At 38.7% G+C, this 25,996-nt stretch overlaps 2 protein-coding genes across 2 annotated transcripts; one reads left to right on the forward strand and one right to left on the reverse strand.

Moving 5' to 3' along the window:
- Nucleotides 1–9,394: 9,394 nt before the first annotated feature.
- LOC139858509 (uncharacterized) lies at nucleotides 9,395–11,640 on the reverse strand. The gene is made up of 2 exons (XM_071847351.1): nucleotides 11,200–11,640; nucleotides 9,395–10,304 (listed from the first exon to the last, which is right to left on the reverse strand). The coding sequence occupies exons 1-2, from the start codon at nucleotides 11,617–11,619 to the stop codon at nucleotides 9,582–9,584; spliced, it is 1,143 nt and encodes a 380-aa protein (XP_071703452.1). The 5' UTR covers nucleotides 11,620–11,640; the 3' UTR covers nucleotides 9,395–9,581.
- A 1,504-nt stretch (nucleotides 11,641–13,144) lies between these two features.
- On the forward strand, nucleotides 13,145–25,471 carry LOC139856855 (uncharacterized). Its single transcript, XM_071845568.1, has 9 exons — nucleotides 13,145–13,426; nucleotides 13,778–13,824; nucleotides 13,920–15,137; nucleotides 15,229–15,317; nucleotides 15,552–15,654; nucleotides 15,781–15,885; nucleotides 16,075–16,189; nucleotides 16,562–16,714; nucleotides 25,130–25,471. Exons 1-9 carry the CDS (start codon nucleotides 13,243–13,245, stop codon nucleotides 25,273–25,275), a joined length of 2,160 nt encoding a protein of 719 aa, XP_071701669.1. The 5' UTR covers nucleotides 13,145–13,242; the 3' UTR covers nucleotides 25,276–25,471.
- The last annotated feature ends 525 nt before the right edge of the window (nucleotides 25,472–25,996 follow it).

A 25,996-nucleotide genomic window follows, 5' to 3' on the forward strand; every position in this document is an offset into this window, starting at 1 on the left:
CAATCCTCCCCTAAGAGTCATCACCAAAATTGATTCGTCACTCGCGATTTGTCAAAATCCCTTTCTTCAGGAAAAACTCAACCGACCTCGTACCGAGATACCAATGCCAAAAACAACCGAACTCAACCGTCACGTACCCCTTAGCGTACTCTTACCTAGTACAATGCTAAAAACAACCAAAATTCTCAACCCAAGGTCAACGACCCAAACGATGAAGACCGGACAAAAGAAAATCCTTACGGATAACACTTATTACTCAACATTCTTAGTAGCGCGCAACCACGACTAGTTCACAACTATCGTAAAATCGTAAGCAAGCGACCAAAAACCGCTGATGTCGAAAACGACTATTACTCACCACCATGTGCACAAAACGGCTAAGTGCACAATTTACACGGGCAATTAACATCATAAACCTACGAGTAACGGTTCTTTCCGAAAACCGCTCACCACCAACCACAACCAAGAGTGGTTAACGAAGAGCTAATCCTCCCGGATATCACTCATCACCTATTACTAGTCAAACGCGGTCAACCTAGAGATAACCCCAAATAAATACTTACATGTAACCATCTCGTAATACACAATAATGGCTATTGTGTAACTATCACTCAAAGTATACGATAATGAGGCATCGTGCCCTTTCTCAAAGTCCCATTATGCCATTTCCAAGGTAACCAAACGGCTAACACAATCGAGCCAAAAACAACCCATATTGCGCATAGGCGCAACAATAATCCCCTAGAAGAGAATCCGGTACGCACATCCCTTAACCGAGGGACCTTACCTTACTCGTCGAATACATCAATTATCTCCCAAGGAGATTTTCCACATTACCACCTTGGTGGTAATTTGAACCCAAAACCATAAGCACAATTTATTCCAAATTGTACTTTTGCCACCGTCGACCAATGTAGGTCTCAACACTAGCTTCGTATCCATACGAACGTCATCCAAAATAACATTACAGTAGAGCACCTTCGTGCGAGAGTATAACTCCCCCACTTAGGACTCTGTTCCGTAACCACATCGTGGAATAATAGCATCCCGTGGGAGGTCCACTTATCCACATACACCATCGATGTCCTCATTGGTCATAGTTCTCGAATTCTCGCGAATTCATCCTTAATAATAAATCCCGACGATAAACACATATTCGCGTTCGCAGAAAGAGTGACCACTAACCTAACAACTAATTCGCCAAATCGCATTATCGTAATTCCTATAAGAGAGACGAGGTTCACCCGTCTTGCATCTCTTAATACGCACGTCACCAAAACCTTGCTCCAACCCCGAGCATACGAAGGAATTTAACCTAACCTTAAACTCTTTAAACGTAGAGTTTACCACGATATACACAACCTTGCACTTGCAATAATCCCATTGCTATAGCTCATCAATTTTCCACACGAAGACGAACACGCCCTAACATCCAAAACCAAAGCCCGTCTCCATGGCTTAGTAGAAAACATTTCCCAAACATTAAGGAATGCTTGGTTGCACCAAGTCTTACGCCCTGCGGTCGACGATCCCAACTCCAACGTAGGGTAATTCCGTTAGGAATGCTATCCGTAACAATACCACGTATTTACACTAATGCATTCGCCCCTCAAGTCGCATTCACATGAGTCAATGACTCAAACGCTACCCTAGTGCGCTGTCATCTTATCACTAGCCACGCGCCCGTAAGGGTACGGTTAAAATATACGTTCGCTTAAAACTTATTAGGTTTGGTAATGAGATTTAGGTCTCAATTTCATAACCGAATACATTGGCACACAACATCAATAATAGTAAGGCATATTTGCATCGAGAAGTGAAGGTACCTGAAACAACATCGCTCGGTGCTTCACCACCCATCGAATACTCGCGCTCTAACCTCTTAACCCGATCGGCAAACGCTTCCGAACACTCTGACTTTCGATGTCCCTCCTTCTGGCAAGCAAAGCACTTGATCGTGCTCAAAGGTGTACCCGTACAATCCCGTGCCAAATGGCCTCGTCCTCCACACTTAAAACACGTAAGCACCCAACCTCCAAACCTCCTAGTCTGATTACTAGCTAAATCGGGACACTCAGACCTTTGGTGCCCTTCCTTCCAACAATAAAAACATACAGTTCTGCCCGACGGACAATCGCGAGACTTATGTCCCCGTTGCCCACAATTGTAACACTTAGACCCACCGGAGCCCGTTACTACCTTCCTCATGCTACTAGACGCCTCATTTACACTTCTACCTTGATCATTGAGCAACTCGGGACACTCCGACCTTCGGTGTCCCTCTTTATGGCAATGGTAGCACATTCTGTTTTCGTTTCTCGGCAACGTGCACTCCCATATCTTGTGGCCCCTAACACCACAATTGAAACATCTAGATGTGTAACTTCCCTTGTTCTTCTTTTTCACATACTCTACGCCTTCAGGCGTACCTCTTTTCCTTTTACCCGAAGTACCATGTGGCTCTAGCCTTGCATGTACTTCTTCGTCACCCCTACCTCGAGGTTTAGGAAACCTCTTCTCAAACTCTTCCCTTACGACCTTCGTCACTTGGTCTCGGACCATTTCGGTTACCCGTCCTTCGATTGACTCTTTGACTACTTGGCCAACTCCGTTGGCGACACCCGAGACACATTGTTCAATCGCGGCTTCAACCATTACCGCTAATTCGTTCTTCTTTTCATTAGTAGACCCTTCCGTTCCGTATTCATCTTCCATCTTCATTCTTAAGAAACAAAATAGATTAACCAATGAAACGAAAAGATATAACACGTATGTATATATATACATATATATATACATATGCCACACTACCCCATCTTGCTTAACAATCGTCGTACATCGCTTGTTTGACACGATTTGCACCCGTAGTAAGGGTAGCTAATCATTACTACGCGAGCACGTCGCGTTAACTCGCTAGTACAACGTCCATTTCGCTTGATGATCGCTACACAACACAAACAAATAACGCATGATTAGTTCATATAAATCTATGTGCTAACCAAGTCCCGGTCCGACCCAAAGTCCTACAAGTCCCGCACAATGCACACACAAAAGTCTAAGTCTAGGCGCCTATCTCAAGTCACCTAAATCCCTTAGACCAGGCTCTGATACCACTTGTAACAACCCAAACCAACCGCCGACTAAACCTATCAAATTTCGAGACAAAAAAAAAATTTTGCTGGATGACAGGTTGCGCGCCGCGCGGACACCCTTGCGCGCCGCGCAAAAAGGGGCTGTCCCCGGTGCGCTTTAATGCGAAAAAGATTAGGTGCTTCCCGACACATTTAGCCAAAACGCTTTTAACCGAACATTTATATATGTAAAACTAACACATAACTAAGGTTTAAACGAGTTTTACAAAGTGGGGCCCACACGTGCCCAAAACGCCGCTAAGTGTAAAAATACAAATTTAATACAAATTAGAGTTTCGACCACAAAAAGTTTAATTGCCAAACGACACAACGAGCATGGTGTTTGGGGTTAAACTACCCAAGTCTCGGTCAAACTCCAAGCCAAAGCCAAAAGCGCTTCCTAATCATCAAAGCGGGAAACTTAATCCAAGGTAATGCCCTTACCCTTATCCACACACGAACCTATAAAAAGGTAAACAACGAGAGGGTAAGCAAAGCTTAGTGAGCAAAATAATTATACATATACATATATAATCTACCTACTTGCATCACTTACACACCATCATACTCGGTTTAACATTTCGACAATCATACAACAATATTATGCATATACCATGAACCGCAAATCCACGAGTAGCTAATAATACAATAGCATACGATTCATAATTAAATACATTCAATACATAATTCACGCAACCTTGGTTAACCAATTCGAACAAGGGAAACGGTACTTACAAGACCGTTGGAGTTCATAACATCCACTAGTGTTACTTACACACCGCGTAATCACTAATCCCCCGGGTGATGTCTTGAACACCGCGACTAACTCACCCTTACGACAATGTGGCGTCTTAAACACCGCGACGAATCCACACTTCATTCAATACAATGAGTGGTGTCTTAAACACCGCGACAATTCCACTCCCATGACAATGTGGTGTCTTAAACACCGCGACAATACCACATGTCAATTAAACAATGAGTAGTGTCTTAAACACCGCGACAATACCACTCGTCAAACATACTATGAGTAGTGTCTTAAACACCGCGACAATACTACTCGTTACCTAGAATGTGGTGTCTTAAACACCGCGACAATTCCACATTCGTACACACAAATAAATACATTATATACGTACACGCATAATTATTCCACTCACCTTAGCAAAGCTTAGATGATGATTATGCACTTCCGATCTTCAAAGCAATCGTACCTAATACATAAGTACACATTCAATTACGCAACTAGTGGAATTAACCACAATACTTACACTTGAGCATTTAATGACCCAATATGCATTAAATAGCTCGACTATACCAAAACCGCCCATAAATGGCCAAGACTCAACTAACATCAATAAAGCTAGTGAATTAAAGTCTATTAACTTCAACTAGCATAAACTTAGGGTATTTCATGCCCATTTCACCCCATTAGGTCAACCTTGACTCATTTGACCCATTTTAATACTTAACCCTAAAATTGGTTCAACTTCACCAAAAACCCTAACTCTTAACATTTAAGGTCTTCATACACATTTAATCACTAGGTTCCAACACAAAATACTAACATTAACCAACATTGGTCCATTTTGACCCATTTGACCTAATAAAAGTCAATACACTCATTTTGGGTCATCTATACCCAAATAGCACCCATTTATACATCAAGCAAGTGTTCTAACCAATTATTAGCCAATTAGGGTTTCTTAACATCAATTAACACTTTTAAAACCCTAGCTAACCCATTATTGAGTCTACATGACCCAATTTACCCAAAACACCCAATTTACCTAGAAATGGGTCTTAGTGTTCATCTTCAACACAAACCCTAACCCATACACAAAATCAAAACAAGAAATGGAAGTTAAGGCATACCACAACTATCAAAATGTAGCAAATGACGAGATGAACAACTTTAAAGCTTGCGATTAAACCCGAAACGAACTCCTTCTCCTTCAAAATGAGCTTCCTCTCTCAACAATCAACTCTCTCTCTCTAGAGTGAATGGGAGAAGATAAGGTTGGTGTAGTGGGAGTAAATGAGTTCCCAACCAACTGATCTAGGTAATAAATTCGGGTTATAGGTGAATTTACCAATTTGCCCTCGCTTTAAATTAAATAGAACAAGGAATCTGGCAGCTCGATTATGCGCGGCGCGCGCCTCATCTGCGCGGCGCGCAGGTACTTGGACAGTAACAGTTTCCCCTTTTTAAATTGTAAAACAAAACCCCAACTTCCGAATCATTTATATTTACATATATACAAGGAATACACGGGTCTTACACGGCACAAACTACTCTAGTAATCCTCCTTCAAAAACCTATCAAGCGGCATCGTCGGGTCAGCCGCAAACGCATTGATCAAAGGGATAGGGATGGACTTGATTGCCTCTTCCGCCTCCAGCAGCGCCGCGGCCGTTCCCTCCTTTAATTTCTTTTGGACAATGTCGGGGAACGGTGGAGTTAGGCCGCATGCCTGGATCACTTCCCGCACAGCCTTGTTCACCTCATGGTCCTTGACCGCATCAACATAGGCATTAAACCGGTCGGACACGGGCTCGGAGTCCATCACTTTCTGCGCAATTGCGGGAAGTGCGGTGCGCAGCATTGTCATATCTGCCTCGGCCAGCTCGCGGTTGGTAACCGCATCGTCCCTCTCCCTCGTCACCTTTTCCAACTCCAGCCTCACTCGCTCAGTTTCCCCCTTTGCCTGATCAACCGCACCCACAAGCTCTTGATTCTTTTTTCTTTCTTGAATCAAGAGGGTCTTGGTTTCGGCCGCAGTCAATTCAACAGCTTTGCGGGCCTCCTCAGCAGCGTCCCTGTCCTTCTTGACCTGATCTACACCCGCCTGCAGCAAACCCAACTCCACCTCTTTGCGCAGTGCAACATCGTATAGGCTGGAGGATCGACGGGCTTGATCCGCAAACATCCCAAAGAATACCAGCCCGTTCTGGACAAAGGCGTTGAGCGCCTGGTTGAACGGCAGTGCGGCCAGTTGCTCGCGGAACTCTGCTGGGAAGATTTGCTGCAAAAATGCAGATTGCTCCGCAGCATTTTCTGCGGAGGACTGGCAAAGTTGGCGGAGGTTGGCAACACGGAAGCTGCCTTGCGGAGGAGGTAATGTAGACTCAGACTCGACGGGGATCGCCTTGTCTTTGGATGTGGCAGTGGCCTGCAGCTCGGGGTTGACCCGCGGTGTTGTTGGCTGCGTCTCCTCCACATGCTCTGCAAAATACTCAGATTAGTACGCAGATTTTTCTACGCGGTATACATGCGAAAAAATAAACGCTCACCATTAATGGGGGGAGGTAGGTCTGCGGACCGCGGCTCGATGGCAACAAAATTGTCGTTGCGCATATCCTCCAGCTGCTTAGGAGTCTTCTTCTTCTTCTTCTGAGCCTCGGACGTCCCAGCCGCCTTGCGTTTATTGCCTGACTCCGCCGGCGTTTCCTCCACATGTTCGCTAGCAGCTGCCTGCTCTAGCTGTTTGTCCACATCCTGCTTGCGGAAAGAGATCCCAGCAATCTCCTCCGCGGTAAGCACCTTCTTCATCCTCATCTCTGCAAACAATAAACACCTGCGTTAGAAAATATACAAAAATTTATGTAAGTACGCGTTTATGCTATTCCTACCCTTTCCATCGGGGCCAACTATGGCCGGCCGCACATCCTCCCAAGGCCAATACGCGGAGATCTTCCCCAACCGCAGCATAACATTACCATACGAACGGTGCACCAGTTGTGCGTTGACGCACTGCTTCAACAACTTTTTCTCCTCGTCATCCAACGCTGGCATCTTGTTCACATCTTTTTCTACCTTCTCGCACCAAATGAACGTCTGCGGGAAGCCAGTGCCTACTACGGTCTGGTCGACGAAGAAAAAAGTTTCTTTCCAACTTCCCGCATTCGATTTCGGGGTTTTTGTGAAATTTTGGCGTGCGAAGAAGGTGAACCAAGATTTATGGTGGTTGGCTAAGCGGAATAGGTGGCAAAAAACCTTCACCAATGGTACTGTGTTGAGTGCAACACACCACATCTCGAATAGAACGATTTTGCCTATAGCATACGGGTGCAATTGCCCTAGCCCTACTTTGAAATGATCTAGTACGCCTAAAAAGAAGTCGGAGGGTGGAACCCTAAAATTACCATGCTTAAAAGCATGTTCGTAGATCGCCACCTTATTCTCTGGTGGCTGATGGGCTCGCTGGCTAGGCAGTGGTGGTACCGGATTGTAACCCGCTAGAGGGGGGTATTGCTTAACTAAGTGGTCGATGTTTTTCTGGCCTATGTTGGACTCTACATTCTCTACGAAAGTTTCATTAGCTTTGGTCATTTTTAGATGAATGGAGAACGACTGACCTTTAAATGACGATCGGAATATGACGGAGTTGATCGGAATTGATAGGATTTGGAGGCGAGAGCGTATTTGGGAAGCTTGACACCGGAAAAGTGAAAATGTGTGTGATTTGGGGCTATTTATAGGCAAGATTGGGGGATCGTGGGTTGGAATGGTGTGATCGTGGCCATACACGTGTAATGCAATCGACGGGTAGCATTTGCTGATCGCGCGTGGTGTCAGTTAAGAATGATTACAAACGCGCGCGTGGTTCGCACGCGCCTGCGGCACTGTTACTTTATGTCTTGTCAGCCGAATGGGCTTCTGCGATTGTGACAGGCATCGAGGCGCATGCGAGGACATTAAATGCTCGTCGTCCTTTTGTTTTCTCTTTTTCGCTTAATAGTTTGATATCATATGACTTGCGTCATATAACATCAAACTGGGGGGACTTAATGATACCGCAGCCCGCATGCGCATGTAACATACACACGGGCATGCGCTATGGTGCGTATGCGGGGTGCTCTCATGCGTCATGCGGCATGCGGATCCGTATCTGGTCCCTTTACGGCAGTTGCTTAGCTAACAAGCAAATATCTTTTCCATAATTATATCCGTGATTCGGGGGAGATGGTTATGGAAACGATTCTCACTATCCTATGACGGTTCTAGAATTAGGGTTGGCCTATAAATACAAACCCTAATCGTCGTTAGTAACATACCACGTTACGTAGCCATCTTCTACCACACATCCTACGTAACTTACATCCTCTATCATCTTCTAAAGGTTAACAGGTTAGTCCTTTATTAACTGGTACCTACGACCTTGCTTGGGGCCTTCTGATCGACGGACGTCATCGAAGGTGGACTTAATCACTTGGCCACCCCGCCGACATCATCATGTCGGCCAGGGTTATTCACGGTAGCCGGACCGGAGAGCCACGTTCTAAGATCCTTAAACCCCTCCTTTACGTTGAGCAAGCATGTTAAGACCCCTCGGTTAAAATATGCATGATCATACTCGTAGGCCAAACCAGGCTAGGATAAAACAGGTTTAAACGCATTCATAGTTTCTAGAATGTCACCTACAGTCTACACAGTTGAATGCTTGATGGAAAGAAACATCTCATACACCCCTAATATGTACAATCAAGGTTTAAAAAAACGGAAAAGCGCCTCGAGGCGTTTCTCCTTTGTGAGGCGAGGCATACGCCTCGAGGCGAATCGAGGCGTACGTTCGAGGCGGAGTTGACTTATGTTGACTTTTTAATAATAAATATATATATTATGATAATATATAAATAATAGGGGCTGTTATTGTCATTTTATTAAAGTTTTAAGAGTGTATATTAAGTTTGTTCTTATTATTAACATTTAGTAAAAGTTTATGGGCTGTAATTAAAATTTGACAAAAGAAAACAAAATTATACTCCGTAAAGGTATATATATGTATATAATAGTATATAAATACTCATTAATAAAAATAAATAATAAAATAAAAAGCATTTCCCTATACTATTTCACTAGTCACTAGAATGGTTAAAAGTAGTGTAGCTTCATACTTTTTCCTGACAAAAAGCAACTTATCTTTCAACTACTTCGAGGTAAAAAGAAATAAAAGATAAAATATATTCAATCTCTTTCTTCAACCTCCGGTTCACTCCAATCACTGTGTAAACTTTTAAAGTCATATTTACAGGTAAGTTCTTCTTCTCTCCTTTTTCCTTCTTCCTGTTTTCTTTATTCATCTTTTCTTGTTTCCGGCAACATTTAAGGTTTCCGACGCCAAAATCGAACCGTCTGGGCTTATGAGGCGTACGTTTTTTAATGACCATCAAGGCGTACGTTCCAAAACGAGATTTTCCAAAAACGTACCGAGGCGCGCCTCGAGGCGTACGCCTCGACCGTTTTTTAAAACCATGTGTACAATACTGAATATTTCAAAGAGTAAGATTAAAATTTCAAGCAACTGTATCTCATATCTAACATAAAAATTTCACAAAAATACAATCCAACAAATACACACAGTTAACTATAACGAATGCTAACCAAACAATATTCCATACACAAGAGGTAAAATTAAGAACGACATCAATATCAACACAATGCCTACCTCATTCATCACGGATACCACCCTTTGTTCGATACCTGCGACCACCTTTCAAGCCGCTACCTTTATTTGTAGCCATTTCAGGTTCATCTTCATCCATCATGCAAACGTCCTCACTATCAACAATACTAATCGGAACAACTTTCTTATCTTCATATCCAACTCCCTTACTGTTCTTCATTATAACATCACCCGACTTCTTTTTCGGAGTAAACGTAATCGATTTCAAAGAATCATTCGAAACATCTTCTGTGTCCATCATATCAGACCCCTTCATCGAATTAAACAACTCTATATACACTTTCCGATTTGTTTCTTCGTCCACATCATCCTTTGAATCAAAGGTGTAATGTGTGTACTTTGAAGGGTTGCGTACATAATCCGGAAGACTAGATGAACTTTGAGGGAAAAAGGGTACTACTTTCGTTCCTTGAGGTTCAGTATTCACTAATTGTTCCTTATTTTCTATTGCAGTTTTAGTTGACTTTTGAATGTTGTTCTCAGAAACTTGCAGACCTAATTTTTTAAGAGATTCATCGTCTTCTTTAAGTCTGAGTTTTGCAGCCATGTGATTTGCACGTGGGTCCTTGATCACATCAGAAAATGAGTTGGGACGCTCATTGATGGAATCTATATCAACATCATAATCATTAACACTTTTCAAGTAATAACGATCTGCAGCTTCTTCCTTGCCCACAGCAACCTTGTCAAAAGCATCTTCCTCTTCCTGTATCAGATTTGATAAAGTGACGGCAAACAAAAGTCAGATTAACAGGGCATGTTACATATACTATAATTTAATAGCATAGATGTTCCACCTTGGTGCAGTACTTTATTAAATATTTTCTCATTATAAGTGAGTGTGTTATTGTAATTACATTTGTTCCAATTCCAATTCAGTATGTGAGTCTCACACTTATTTTTACTCGGATTTGGTCAATGAAAGTACGGAAAGCAATTGCTGACATGACACAAATCTGACAATAATACGCAGGTAAGGGGCTGCAAACTGATTGACATAGGTAACCTGTAAATTGAATGGTTCACATTGACCTTCCCAATTAACTACTTAAATTACTATATTTCCACCCAAAATTTAACCATTGTATGGTTCCCTTATGTTTATTCCCTAATATATATGATTGGTTACACTTATGCCCTAATGTTTATGTGTACATTCAGAGTATTCAGACTCTCACCTTCTAATGTTTATCTCCTACCTTTTGATACCAGATCGGGTCATGAATGGGTCAGTGCCACTAAACCATTTGATAAACTTCTACATGTTAGGGTTCAATTTTTGCTCAAAACGACAGAATGGACAAGTTATTATTTGGTTATGAGACAAGTATAATGTATCCGCCACAACCCACAAGCACAAATTGCAAGCCCTAAATAACAGTATGTATGCTTTCTTTATACCCTTTGTGTGGTTTGCTTTTCGACATAAACTAGAAAAAAATAACGTTTACTGTTAATAAAAAGCAAAAAAAAGGCAATCAAGTGAATGCACATTCACCAAGGTTGAACATTAGGCTAATAAGTTGTTTATATTTAACAATTTGCACTAAATAAAAACCCTAAACTAAAAGAAAATCAATTAAATATGATAAAGTAATTACCTCGTTATCGAGAGTGCAATCCATGCCAACTGAAGTACGAATATTCCATTCTTCATTATCATGATCATCCGGTTTAATCAATTCCGGTTTCCGATTTTCATCATCATCATCTTCGTCATCATCAAGCTCTTGAATGTCAGATTCTAGGTTTTTTTGATCGGAAGTTTCGGGTTCAGCAATAAGGCCTTGCAGAAAGGGGGAATAAGGTTTAGGATTTTTAAGACGGTGAATTTGTTCATCGATATCGTCATGAGGTTGTTCGATTTTATCCTGTAACCATTTGTTTCTTTCGATTTCTTCGTCTGTAAGACACCACAAGGAGTTTAAAGATGAAGTTTGTTGTGATTTAATGGTGGAAGATGAAGAAGATTCTAGAGATCCGAAAGCTTTGTCAACTCGAACTTTGAAGGTATCTTCCATGGGTTTAGATTAGGGTTTCTGAAGGTGTATGTTTTGTGCGTTCAGTTTGAATGTATCTTGTGCGATTTAAAAGAAGTTTAGAGAGTTTACAGAAACCACCCTTATAGTTTACTTCAACTTGCATACATAGTCGAATTTCTTTCTATATTATTTAATTTCTTTCAATTTTATAGTCCACTATTACTTTGATCGTCAACTTCGATATACATTCCATACCAACAAAACTAAAACAAAAAAGAAGTAAACAACTTTTAAGTATTCGAATATCACTTAATACCAAGGTGAATGAGTTTAAATGAATCAGTGGTTGTAAACATGTTAATTAACCAAACATATCTGAGAACGAAGTAAATGATATATAAATAAGAGTTATTGAGATGTTAAACTCACAATAGAAGAGCAAATACTTCTCTAGTGAATGATACATACTAATTTATGTGGTCAGATTCAATATTTATCATATCTTTAATAATAGTGTATTTTATGTAAGAATAATGTGTATGTGAATCAAAATACAAAGACAAAGTTATTTAGATAGTCCTTATGTTTAAAAAAAAAAATTGTGTTTAGTTATACTTTTTAGTTACGCTAATAGTCCTTTATTTCATAAGTGTTATCTAATTTAGTCTTTGTACATCAACGATCGTTAAACTTTATGTTTAAAGATAAATTATAATGTGAAGGACTAACTGAAGGATAAAGAAAACATCACGAACATATTAACGGTCGTTAATGTAAATGACTGATCAGGATAACACTCTTGAAATAAGAGACCAACATCATATTTAAAAAAATATAAGGAACTAAACACATTTATTAAAAATAACTATGAAGATCATATACATAATTTTTGTTGGTGCTAATAGGGATCCTAGATCAAACGTTGACTCGATCTAGAGGCGAAATTCACTAGAACAAGCTTTAATCGAATAACTGTAAACTTTCAAGATCGAATAATCAAACCTACAAGAGATTAGAACGATACCTAGAGTTGTTATTCATGTTAGGGTTAATTGGAATCAGAAAACATAGAAAGTACTCGGCTAGGTTTGTGCAAAGTGTGTAACCTCATAATGAAACCCGTAACCCATATTTATACACTGTCAACACTACGTCGTGCCACAGATTCTGTCTATCGTACATTCGTACAACAGACTCACACTATTGTGTGTTTGTCAAGTCTGACAAGTCTTACACCGACTTAACTATATCGTGTGACAAAAACACTCTCGTGCGATAGTCTCTGAATTTCGTGTTGAATTTTAGCAAAATTGTTACAAAAATGTTATAAAAATAACATGAACTACGGACTTACACATTATGCACTAACAATTTTTTTTAAAAAAGTAGACGAATGAGACTATACAAGTCGCATTTACTTCATAAAGCTATTACCATTCAACAAGGTCAGAAAACAGAAAAAAGAGGTTTAAGCAGGGGGTATATTGAAAATATCATAGTCGGTACGAAGAAGATTCCACCGGTATTCGGATCCATCAATTCAATTTTCAATCCACCATCCTCCAATCCTCCAAACAAATAAAAATACAACCAGAATCATAAATTAGCTTCTCATATGCGATTGACCCTAACATATTTACTAAATCCATCTGCTAAATTTTCATGTCCATCTTGCCCTCTCAAAATCTAGGTTCATCATCGTCATCTTCATCTCATACTCACTCTCAAAACCCTAATTGCAATCATGGATCCAATCACCCCCAATTTGACTCTCCTTCCAACCAAACACACAACATTCAATCTCTTCGTATCTCCGATCCCGTTGACATCCCGGATAACGTCACAGGTTATATCTCTTCTTATATTCCAGTGTAATTGTTTTAATTCTTTTGAAACCCTAGAATTTTTTAGCAGTCAAACCTGTCCAATTTTAGGGTTTTGCATCGTTCTGCACAATTTGAGTTCATACTGTTACGATAATTTCATTTTTATGTAACAATTTTGTTATCTGCTTCTTATGCATATAAAATTATATATATATATATATATATATATATATATATATATATATATATATATATATATATTATATATACATGTGTATGTGGTATGATGCTGCAGCTGTTAATACATCACCTATATCTCTTGATGTATTTTAGTTTATTCTAACTGTTGTTACATTTATGCTTGTTTGCAGCACCAGCTACTGCATCACCGGAAGCTTCTAGTGGATCATCCAAAAAGGTAAACTTTTGTGTGTTGTTATTATTTGCATAAGAAACACCTTGCATTTACATGGATCAGTAAGTTAAAAGTTCGAGTTTTTTTAATCGTTATAGGTGAAAGATGAACATAAACCAAATGGTAAAAAGAATTCAGACCACCAAATATCTCGCGGACATAATATTTCTGACCAATCTGGTGTCGGGTTTACTCAACATAGAGGCTCTTCAGGTGGTCAGCAGAGATTTCGCTCCAGCAATCAAGGCACTCCGACATCATCGGGACGGAAAGCACAGGGAGTTAATGCTAATCACTTGCTAAATTTTCATTATAATCCAATTGCTCATCCAAAAGCAAGAGTTAATCCTCCTAGAAGGTTACCAAAGATAAAACCTTACAATAAAGATTTGTTTCTTCAAGCGAATTATAAGTTTGTTTTGTTGGATTCTGGCAATCATGCTCCTGAAATGATGGATCCGGATAAGATGTTGCAGTGGGAGGATATTATATGTTTGAAGTATTTCACTCCACATCCGACTAACTGTCCAATATGTTTGGAGGAACTTTTGTGTCCACAGATGACATCATGTGGACATATATTTTGTTTCCCGTGTATATTAAGGTACTTTTTAATGGGAGAAGATGATCATAAACGTGAATGTTGGAAGAAGTGTCCCTTATGTTTTATGATGATATCATCAAAAGACTTGTATACCATCTACATTGAGAATGTTAAGCAGCACTGTGTTGGTGATGTCATTGAATTTATGCTTTTAACACGTGATAAAGATTCGTTAACTCTAACTGCAAAACAGAATGAAATGGTCAATGCGCAGGAGGAAGTTTATGATTCCTTTTCGAAGTTCACTTTTACTGGAGATGTTGAGCTGTCAGTTAGGAAGGCCATGTCCGATTTAGATAGTTGGCTTGCTAGAGCTGAATCAGGGCTTGTTGATGACCTGGAAAGACTACCGTATGTTTGTGCCGCAATGGAACAGCTAGAAGAAAGGAAGAAATATTGGAATGAACATAGGAAGGTTAATGGGGTTAATTCCCGTAAAATTGAATCTTCTCATGCAGGTTCTCCACCTAGTTTGAATTTTGGTTCGATTACGCCTGAAGAAGTTGCTGTTGTTGATGAATCGTATCTTGTGGGTCGATCGAAATTGGCTGATGTTAATGAATCTTTATTTAATCAAACTGCTGATGTGGATGAATCAGATGATGCTCAAGCTCAAGGTCTGTCATCTTCTTATGATGATAGCAAGGGTTTGCAAATGCCCTTTGATGGTTCTGCAGATAAGAAGATCAAGGCATCATATGATTTCTACCAGGTAACTTATTTTGTGCTGTTCTGTTGAAATATTTATGCTTTTCTAGTTTTAGTTTATTATCGCACTAATTTGTTAATTATTTGATTATCAGGCAGCTGATGGTCAGCACCTCATACTCCATCCGTTTAATATGAAGTGTTTTCTCCACCATTATGGAAGCTATGAGAGGCTTCCACAAAGGTATGGTGCTTTTATAAATATTACTATCAAAAATTCTACAATAAATTCTACAATTTACCCTTTCAAAGAAAGAAATCACCAAATCGGTTGTTCGCTTGTATTGATATCTATAATTAACATATTTTATAGTGCATACATATACATATGACTAGAATCTCAAGTTGATTCTGCATTGAAGTTGTATCTGTACATTCTTCACGGTTCCTTCTGATACATACATTAACATATTTGCAGGATCAATGGTAAGATTTTGCAATTGGAGACGATCACACAATCAGAAGCCATGAGGAGGAGATATCGCTACTTGAGCCATTTTTCTTTAACAACCACATTTCAGGTATGCTGTTAAACACTAATCTGAAAACTAGCTGTAATGAATAAACGGGTAGAGGCGCCTGCATATGCAACAAATGTCATTATTTTATGTTGATCTTGTCTAATTGGTGTTCCTATTTATGTTCAGCTTTGTGAAATCGATCTGACTGGAATACTACCTCCTACTTCACTTTCTCCCTTTGAGGACGAGTTGAAAAATAGGGACAAGCATCGGAAACGCATTGCTAGAAAGGTCTGAATGTGCTGCTACTGTGAATTAATAAATTTGTATTAGTTATTGTAATATGGGAGAATGAGCAACAAATTTACCATTTTCTTATGAAAGCAACAAATTTACCATTTTCTTTTGTATATACTTTTGATGCCGCTTAGGGGTCCCTACCATATGGGAGTATTTGTCTTATTTTTTTATTTCTTTTAGGAACAAGAGGAGAAAGTCAAGGCTGAAGCTGCTGCTGCGAATTACGTGCCTGCAGGATTTAATACACAGCCTTCCCATGATTATGCTCCTTTATATTCTCTGGATGACTTTGAAGGTATACAAGTTTTCTCTTATCTGTTCTATTCTGAGTTGCAGAACTCGGAATTACTCGGCGAGTACTCGGTTTTTGCAAATCGGGAAGTACTCGGAAAATGTTGGTCAAATTCGAGATTACATGCAAAATCGGTCAAAGTCAAATTTGGTCAAGTCAAATATGGTCAAAGTCAAACTTGGTCAACTTATGAGTACTCTCTGATTTTGCCAAGCACGCCCTAAGAAGTCCCAATCGAGTATTCCCGGAGTAGTGATTTATGCAACCTTGGTTTTATTATTCCAAGATCTGTGTATAGATGCATGTCATATTGTCATGTAATGACATACTGACATAAATATTGAGTCTTTTACATTGTTATCCTTTGATTTGTAGCTCTGGGAAGCTCGTCTGCGACATCATCAAGCCCTCCGACAGTGGTAGATAGACCACTTTTTTCGAATGTCACTAGGCTTGGTTTTGCTGCATCACATGATTCCCCTGCTTTAGGAATAGAGGAAATTCACATGTCAAGTGGTTCTTCAACTGGTAAGCCTTGAAAGTGCTGGTTTTGTATATTATGCTATCTTTCTTTGTTCAAGTTATGTCATTGCTTATATATCAAAATAGTATATTATTTACATATTCAGTTTAGCAAGTTATGAATAATGCCTGTTTTGTCCCTTTTTTGTAGAAAGTTTAAGATTTTTTCCTTCTACATGCTAACGTACAGTTTATTCCATGCATATGTATAAACTGATCTGATACAGTATTAGTTAACCAAAGTATCTAAGTCATCTTAACGTAAGATCCCAAAAATTATACAGTCTGAGTAAATTTTTTGTAAGTTGAATCAAGTCAACAAAAAGATAACATGTGGTTTGAGTATTTACAAAATAGAGACACAATCTAAAGTAGATAAATGATACAAAAATGTTAATTGATTAAACTAAGTATACGCATGTTACAGTTTTCTAGATCATCTCTTCTGTATATGTTAATATTGACAAAGGTTAAATATCAAGTGTCTTATGTGAATTCTCTTAAAAAATGCCGCTAATATTTATGTGCATATTTAATGTAGCATTATTTATCATATTCTTTTATGCCAGATTTTGTTATAAAAATATTTTAATACGAGTTTTGATAAGAACTCAAAATAGCAGCAGCAGGTTGCAAGTAATAAAAGATGAACAAAACTTACTATTATTAATAATACGGAGTAAAAGAAGATAAACATAAATCAGAGATCCAATAAATTGGAACACTCTGCCTAATTCAGAGAAGTAGCAACAAGCTAACTTCCTGCCCAAGTTCACTCAAGAACCGATACAAACACACACATAATATTCTGAATGACCTTTCCCCAACTACTAACACACTTTATATAGACATTCTTATTGGACTTGGCCTTGATTATCATTATTAATACGGAGTAAAAGAAGATAAACATAAATCAGAGATCCAATAAATTGGAACACTCTGCCTAATTCAGAGAAGTAGCAACAAGCTAACTTCCTGCCCAAGTTCACTCAAGAACCGATACAAACACACACATAATATTCTGAATGACCTTTCCCCAACTACTAACACACTTTATATAGACATTCTTATTGGACTTGGCCTTGATTATCATTATTGGGCTTGGCCTTGCTATTCTCTATCAATACCGACGTCATGAAGATGAGGCTTGTCCTCAAGCCTGAGATTTGGATATTGGCAATGTTATTGGAGTTTGCGCAAGTGGTGCCTTCCTTAAAATCGTATTTCCATGCGATAAGCCATTGTCGAGTTTGTTTTTCATCTTCTAGGAATGCATAAGGTGTTAAACAGCTACCCGTTGTTGATGGAAATATGATTAGTGCATTTTTCAAAGCCAAAGGCGTAATAATGAAGTCGTATTGTCCATCACGAGTAATAAAGGCCGTCTTTTTCACATTTGAGTTGTGAACCCCCATTTGATAAAAACCCGATTTAGAATTTATCTTTGCAAAGAAACAAGAACCATGATGCTCAAATTCTCTAACGACAGGAATCATGGTGTCTTTTTCCTTTATAAAATTTACTGAGCTTGAAAAATTGCTTTGACTTACCATTGTGTTAGATTTTATCTTTGTAGAGAGCTGAGAAGGGTTTCCTTCTAAACGATTATTGAGTAAAATATGATTCAAGAGTGGTGAACCAATTCTGTGTTGCACCAGATCACCATGAACTTCAAATTTAATTGAGCAGCTTTCTCCCTCTTTGATCGAATCATCCATATCCATATCGATTTTAGTCAAAAGATGATTTGAAGTGAAAATAGGTTTAACAGTCCTGTTAGGAAAATAAGGATTTTGTTGGGCTTGGTGAGTGTGTGGGCTTGATTGAGATTGTAGCTTACTTGATTGAAGACATGGGCTCGTAATTGGGCTTGATTTTTCATTGCCATAATTGGGCCTTACACTAGAACGTGAATAATAAGCATCTGAGCCCTTAGAATTAGGGTTACCTTTACGATTAACTGTACTGCAGCTTTTTGTCTCTTTCGCTTCTTCCTCAGCCCCTTCCAGACACGTTTCGTTAGCATCTCCATTCAATTGATCGGGAACCTTAGTTGGTATCAATTCACATTCCTGAATATATTCCTCTATTTCTTCTCTAACTCCCTTCAACATGACTCCGTTGGTTTGTTCCTCAGACTGAAGATCAATTGAGCTAACACACATCTTCCATTCTACAACCAGATTTCTTCTAGAAATTGTATTTCCTCCATGAGCGGTGGCTATGGCGACGTGGCGTGCGAGATCCATCGCCCGATCACAAGACCCAGGATTCAATAATTGTAACCAATTTCTGATATCTTTTTCTAATCCACTTATAAAAGTTTCAATTGCTTGAGCTGCAGATAGGTTAGGAATTAGGGCACATGAGACTTTAAATCTGTTGATATATTGCTCAATATAATCAATAGCAATACGGTTTTGTTCTGATAGTGATAGTGAAGGTGAATAGGATGAATCTGGAGATGGTGTGAATTTCTCATCATTTGAATTGATTTCGGATTGCAATCTGGTGGTGATTGGTGATTGATTTTCTGGATTCACCATGGTAGAGAAGAGAGTAGAGGGCAATGGAACCATTGATAAGAACTCAAAATAGCAGCAGCAGGTTGCAAGTAATAAAAGATGAACAATGAAGATGAACAAAACTTACTATTATTAATAATACGGAGTAAAAGAAGATAAACATAAATCAGAGATCCAATAAATTGGAACACTCTGCCTAATTCAGAGAAGTAGCAATAAGCTAACTTCCTGCCCAAGTTCACTCAAGAACCGATACAAACACACACATAATATTCTGAATGACCTTTCCCTAACTACTAACACACTTTATATAGACATTCTTATTGGACTTGGCCTTGATTATCATTATTGGGCTTGGCCTTGCTATTCTCTATCAAGTTTACTCGATATCTATGCAAAGTTAAACAGTCTGATTTTTAAAGCCAATATTATGTTAAAAAATATTTTTATAAATAGTGGGGTGTTTTATATATGTTAATATGAATATGAATGAATGAGTAAGCAGACTGTTTAACATTTGCCAAATATGTTAGCTAAATCAACAACAACAACAAAACCCAATACGTATGGGGGAGGTGAGATATAGACAATCCTTATTCCCCTATCCGAGAATAAAAACAAGTCATTTCTCCACCCAGAGTGAAACACACTCAAAAGTAGAGAAAGTGATTCCTCTCTCTATTCGAAGGATAAAGAGATTGCTTCCGAGTGGACCTCCGGCCAATAAGTAGGATTTTTTTTTAAAAAAAATAGTAAAATAAAATGTTAGCTAAACCAAATTTTTGGATTAATAATGATATATGATTCAATTCAATCAAAAGGATGAAAATTTAGTTGTCCCGCTACAATGGGCGGTTAAATTTGTTGGACCAATCTTGACATAAAGTAATAGTTAGAGGTTTATTTTGTGAGATTATATCTCAAATGGATTTGAGGAGGTGGAACGTGTGAACGGAGAACAAGTGGGCTGGCCGTCATTGTTTTCAATTTTGCTTCTTCCTTGATTAGTTCTAATATATTCTAGACTTTATTATCCTAGATTATTCTAGACTTGCTTAATGGACAAGATTAATCAACTATAAATAGAGATAGTTGCTCTATGTAATAGGAAGATTGTAATAAGAGTTTTTCTATAATTGGAGAAGGATTTTCAATAAGTTCTTGTTCTTAAATTTTACTATTCTGTCTTCATAATCTGGTACCAAATTTTTTGCAATTGGTATCAGAGCTAAGTTACAAAAGGGATCGTGTTGTTGATCAAAAGGACTAGATCAATCACCAGATTCTAAGACAGAAAAAATACGAGCGTCGATCGAAGACCAGATTCATGGTGGATATTATCAATACCTCGGATGCAATCAAGGATACCAACCATCTTATGTTCCAGTGCCCTATCCTAACTGCGACCAATTATCCCATCTGGTCGCTTAGGATCAAAACGATTTTTAAGGCACATGGAATCTGGGAATCAATTGAACCTGGAACTGATGTCGATCAGAAAAAGGATAATGCTGCAATCACTTATCTGTATCAGTCTTTACCTGAAGACTTGATTCTTCAAGTTGCAGGTTGCACCCATGCAAAGGAAATCTGGGATGCAATCAAGACCCGTCACCTTGAGTTGAACGAGTAATGGAGGCTAGGCTTCAAACTCTTAAAGCTGAATTTGAAGCAGCAAGGATGAAAGATAACGAAAAAATTGATGATTTTGCAGCAGAACTTTCTGGAATTGCATCAAAATCAATTGCACTTGGAACCGTCATTGAGGAAACCACGTTAGTGGGAAAAATATTAACTGCCATACTAGGAAAATTCTTAAATATGGCAGCCACTATCGAACAACTGGTTGATCTCAAAATGGTGAAATTCCAAGAAGTTGTGGGTAGGCTAAAAGCTTACGAAGAACGAACCAGTCTAAAGACTACAAATAACAGCCATGACCAACTTCTGTTGTCCTATGAAGGATGGAACTCAAGAAAGAAAAGGGAAAACAGCTTTGGTCGGGGTCGTGGACAATTTGGTGGTCGAGGAAGGGGTTCGGTCCGCAGACAAAACTCTCCTGCTGGAAGACAAACAACCAAAAGTTTAACTAAAGATCGATCCAAGCTGTAGTGTTTCCGATGTGATGCATTTGGACACTTCTCATCGGATTGTCCAACACGAAAGAAAAGAGAACAAGCAAATTTGACTCAAGCTAGATCAACCGAACTACCAGTGGCTAATGATGACAGACCTGCACTATTGATGTCCGTAGCCAATCAAAGAAGCGAGAAGGAAGTAATTCATCTAAGTGAAAAGAAGGTTTTTCCAGCAAAGTATGAGTCACATGATGGTGGAGAAAACATGTGGTACTTAGATACTGGAGCAACAAACCACATGATAGGAAACAAAGGACTGTTTTCAAAACTTACGGATATTGGTGGTACAGTGAGATTTGGGGATAAGTCGTGTGTAGATATAGAAAGAAGAGGATCTATTCTTGTAACATGTAAGAATGGTGAACAACGTTTGTTGACCGACATACTTTATATCCCATACTTAAAGACTAACATATTTAGTCTTGGGCAAGCTGAAGAAGGGGGTTGTGTAATCTTGATCAAACATGGTTTCTTATATATGTTTGAGGTAGATGGATCGCTGCTAATGAAGGTTTAAAGGTCTCCTAATCGGCTGTATAAAATTAATCTCGAGGTTGGGACACCAATCTATTTACATGCCAAGATTGATGATCCAACATGGTTGTGGCATGCCCGTCTTGGTCATGTGAATTTTGATACAATAAAGCGGCTAGGGACCAACAATCTAGTTGATGGAGTGCCGGTTATTGATCACCCTACACAGATGTGTGAAGCATGTTTAGCAGGGAAACATTCACGACAAAGTTTTTCTGTCCAGACGACTTTTAGAGCCCAAAATCCACTGGAACAGGTTTATGCAGACCTGTGCGGACCCATATCCCCTGCCACCCAAGCTGGAAACACGTTCTGCTGATTGCTGATGATCACAACAGGTTTATGTGGTCTTTCATGTTAAAAACCAAAGGAGAGGCGTTTGAGGAATTCAAGAAATTCAAGGCGATTGCTGAAAATCAATATGGAAGGAAAATAAAGGTCCTTAGAACTGATCGGGGAGGAGAATTTACATCCAACGAGTTCAATCAGTATTGTGATTATGCTGGAATCACAAGACAGTTGACTGCACCTTACACGCCACAGCAGAATGGTATCGTTGAAAGGCGAAATCTAACAGTGATGAGCACAACAAGGAGTATTCTTAAAGCAATGGATATGCCACAAAGTTTCTGGGCTGAAGCAGTACGTCACTCGGTTTATGTTCTAAACAGGTTGCCCACGAAGATTCTGAAAAATCAAACACCATATGAGGCTTTAAAATGAAGAAGACCAAATCTTGATCATTTACGGGTGTTTGGATGTGTTGGATATGTGAAAGTACCTTCAGATCAAGTAAAAAAACTTGATGACAGAAGTATTCCTATGGTTTATTTAGGAACTGAACCATGAACTAAGGCACATCGTATGTATGATCCCGAGAAGATGAAAATAGTAATTAGTCGAGATGTGGAATTTGATGAAGCACGCAAATGGGATTGGCATTCCGGAGTAGAATACAATCAAGAACCTAATCACAAAGGAGAATTCGTGATACATATAAACCCCGGTGAAGTTGTCTCAGCTGATCAAAATTCAGAAAATGAACCTACTGAACCAGTATAGCCCACAAAGCAGCAGCTCCTCAAGTCAAGGAAGATCGACCAATGAGGAAAGCATAACCCATTCTGATGTTAGCAGTCATGAAACAACAGTAAAACATCGAGGACCTATGATGTCTCGTCTCTCGACAGATACAGTCAATGAGTCAGATCCATCTATGGCAGAAGAGGAGACATATGATGATACACCACCTCGAGGTTGGAAAAATCAAAGTGATATATATGATCTTACTGAAGGAGAACCACCAACAAATTTCAAGGAAGCTACAAGACATAAAGAATGGAAGCAAGCTATGGAAGGTGAAATAGCTTCCATTAAAAGGAATAATACTTGGAGTTAATGGATCTACCCCAAGGACACCAACCCATTGGACTAAAATGGGTATACAAAATTAAAAGGGATGCAAAAGGAAATGTCACACGACATAAAGCACGGCTAGTTGCCAAAGGCTACATAACACATGGTGTAGACTTTGACGAGGTATTCGCACCCGTAGCTAGACTTGAGACTGTTAGACTTATTCTAGCTTTGGCAGCCCAAAGAGGGTGGGATGTTCATCACCTAGATGTTAAAACAGCATTTCTACACGGTGACCTCAAGGAAGAAGTCTCTGTATCTCAACCGGAAGGTTTTGTAATAAAGGGGAAGAAACAAAAGGTGTACAGACTGTTAAAGGCTCTCTATGGCTTGAAGCAAGCCTCACGTGCTTGGAATATAAAATTAGATGGAGTTCTAAAGGAATATGGATTTCAAAGGTGTAAGCTTGAACAAGCTGTATACACAAAAAGAACACAAGAAGGATCACTTTTGGTAGGAATTTATGTTGATGATTTGATTGTAATAGGTAATAACCCGGAGAAAATTAAACAATTCAAAAGGCAAATGGAAGATAAATTCGAGATGAGTGATCTGGGCTTACTTTCTTATTATCTTGGACTCGAAGTAATACAAGGCATAGATGGAATAAAAATTCATCAATCAAGATATGCTAAGAGAATCCTAGAGGAAGCGGGAATGTGGGACTGCAATTCCACCAAATATCCAATGGGACCAGGTCTGAAGTTGATGAAAGATGATGGCAGCACATGTGTTGATGCAACTGAATACCGAAAAACAATTGGATGCCTTCGGTATTTAACTCATACACGACCGGATCTTGCATACTCGGTGGGATATGCAAGTAGGTATATGCAAACTCCTAAAATTACTCATCTTCAAGCTGTTAAGCAAATTCTCAGGTACTTGAAAGGTACAGTATCTGGGTATTCACTATCGAAGGAATGGTAGCAATAACCTACTTGGATTTAGCGACAGCAGCTTTTCGGTGGACCCAGATGATGGAAAGGGTACTGCTGGATTAGTGTTCTACTTTGATAATGGACCTATTGCTTGGAATTCACAAAAACAACAAACAGTGGCCTTATCATCCTGCGAAGCAGAATTTATGGCTGCTACTGCAGCAACTTGTGAAGCAATATGGTTAAGGGGACTCTTAGCTGAAATAACTGGAAGAAAAGAAGAACAAGTTGTGATCAAAGTTGATAATAAGTCAGCAATATCATTGATGAAAAATCCAGTATTTCATTTAAGAAGTAAGCATATCGACACACGATATCATTTCATACGAGAGTGTGTTGAAAAGGAGAAGATTAAAGTTGAACACATTAGCGGTGATTAAAGTTGTGATCAAAGGATTGAAGACTCAAAGAAATAAATGATGACTCAAGGTCAAGATTTGGGGGGGTGATTGTTGGACCAATCTTGACATAAAGTAATAGTTAGAGGTTTATTTTGTGAAATTATATATCAAATGGATTTGAGGAGGTGGAACGTGTGAACGGAGAACAAGTGGCCTAGCCGTCACTGTTTTCAATTTTGCTTCTTCCTTGATTAGTTTTAATATATTCTAGACTTTATTATCTTAGATTATTCTAGACTTGCTTAATGGACAAGATTAATTAACTATAAATAGGGATAGTTGCTCTATGTAATAGGAAGATTGTAATAAGTTTCTATAATTGGAGAAGGATTTCCAATAAATTCTTGTTCTTAAATTTTAATATTCTGTCTTCATAATCTGGTACCAAATTTCTTCAAAATTCTATTAGTTGTGTACTAGCTACAGATTTTTAGATGCCATTGTAACAAAAATGTTGTGTATACAGCCATGCCAACAGGAGGTACACCTTCTTTTGCAAATGTTATATCGAGAGCAAAACCTGTTGAAGTGAAGCCAACTGCTGAGGTGGCGAAGAAAGGTAAGAAGGCTAGTAGAGTCCTCTTATCAACCTCTGGTGGTCGTCGCTATTAGGTACGATAATTAGTATGAGTGATCAACGTTTATTCAACTTCCGTTAAGTAAATAGATAATCAGGGTTTGTCAACAGATTTTTATCATTTGGCTGTTTTTGTAGTTGGTGTTGTGGGTACCAATACATTTTTTATGACAGAACATATATCTGTTTTATCAAGATGTGCCATCAATGTCAGACGTTCGTTAGCTGTTTTGTAATTGTTCGTAATTCACATGTATGTCTGAACAAATCAGGACCATCTCTTTTGTGGCAATCTTGATCATCATACGTTTATGTGTATTTTGACATGATAAATGAGTTTAGGAGGCAAAGTGCTTACAAAGTTGCAAGTAGGGGTTGTTCAATATTTGATTTGAAACTGATGGGTTGTTCAATATTTGATTTGAAACTGATTATCGAATCGAAACCAAATTGAAAATAAATCAAACCGAATTTGAAAATGGCTTTCGGATCGAGCAAAATTGATACCCGAATTTGAGTTCAGTTTTCGGTTTTGAAAATTCAAGTTACCAATATAAAATCGAATACAATTTATACAATATTAGATAAATATATTAAGTTATTAATTTTTGATAAATGGTTTGTATATATCTTAGTTAATTTATATTTACGCAGATTTGAAATACTTTCTGAATCTTTAATTCCATATTTTTTTTTTAATTTCTTTCGTTCTTCATTTTTGAAATCGTAATCTTTCATGTTGACTTTTTGCTCAAA

This window comes from Rutidosis leptorrhynchoides, chromosome 7, assembly GCF_046630445.1.
Source record: "Rutidosis leptorrhynchoides isolate AG116_Rl617_1_P2 chromosome 7, CSIRO_AGI_Rlap_v1, whole genome shotgun sequence".
Lineage (NCBI taxonomy): Eukaryota > Viridiplantae > Streptophyta > Magnoliopsida > Asterales > Asteraceae > Rutidosis > Rutidosis leptorrhynchoides.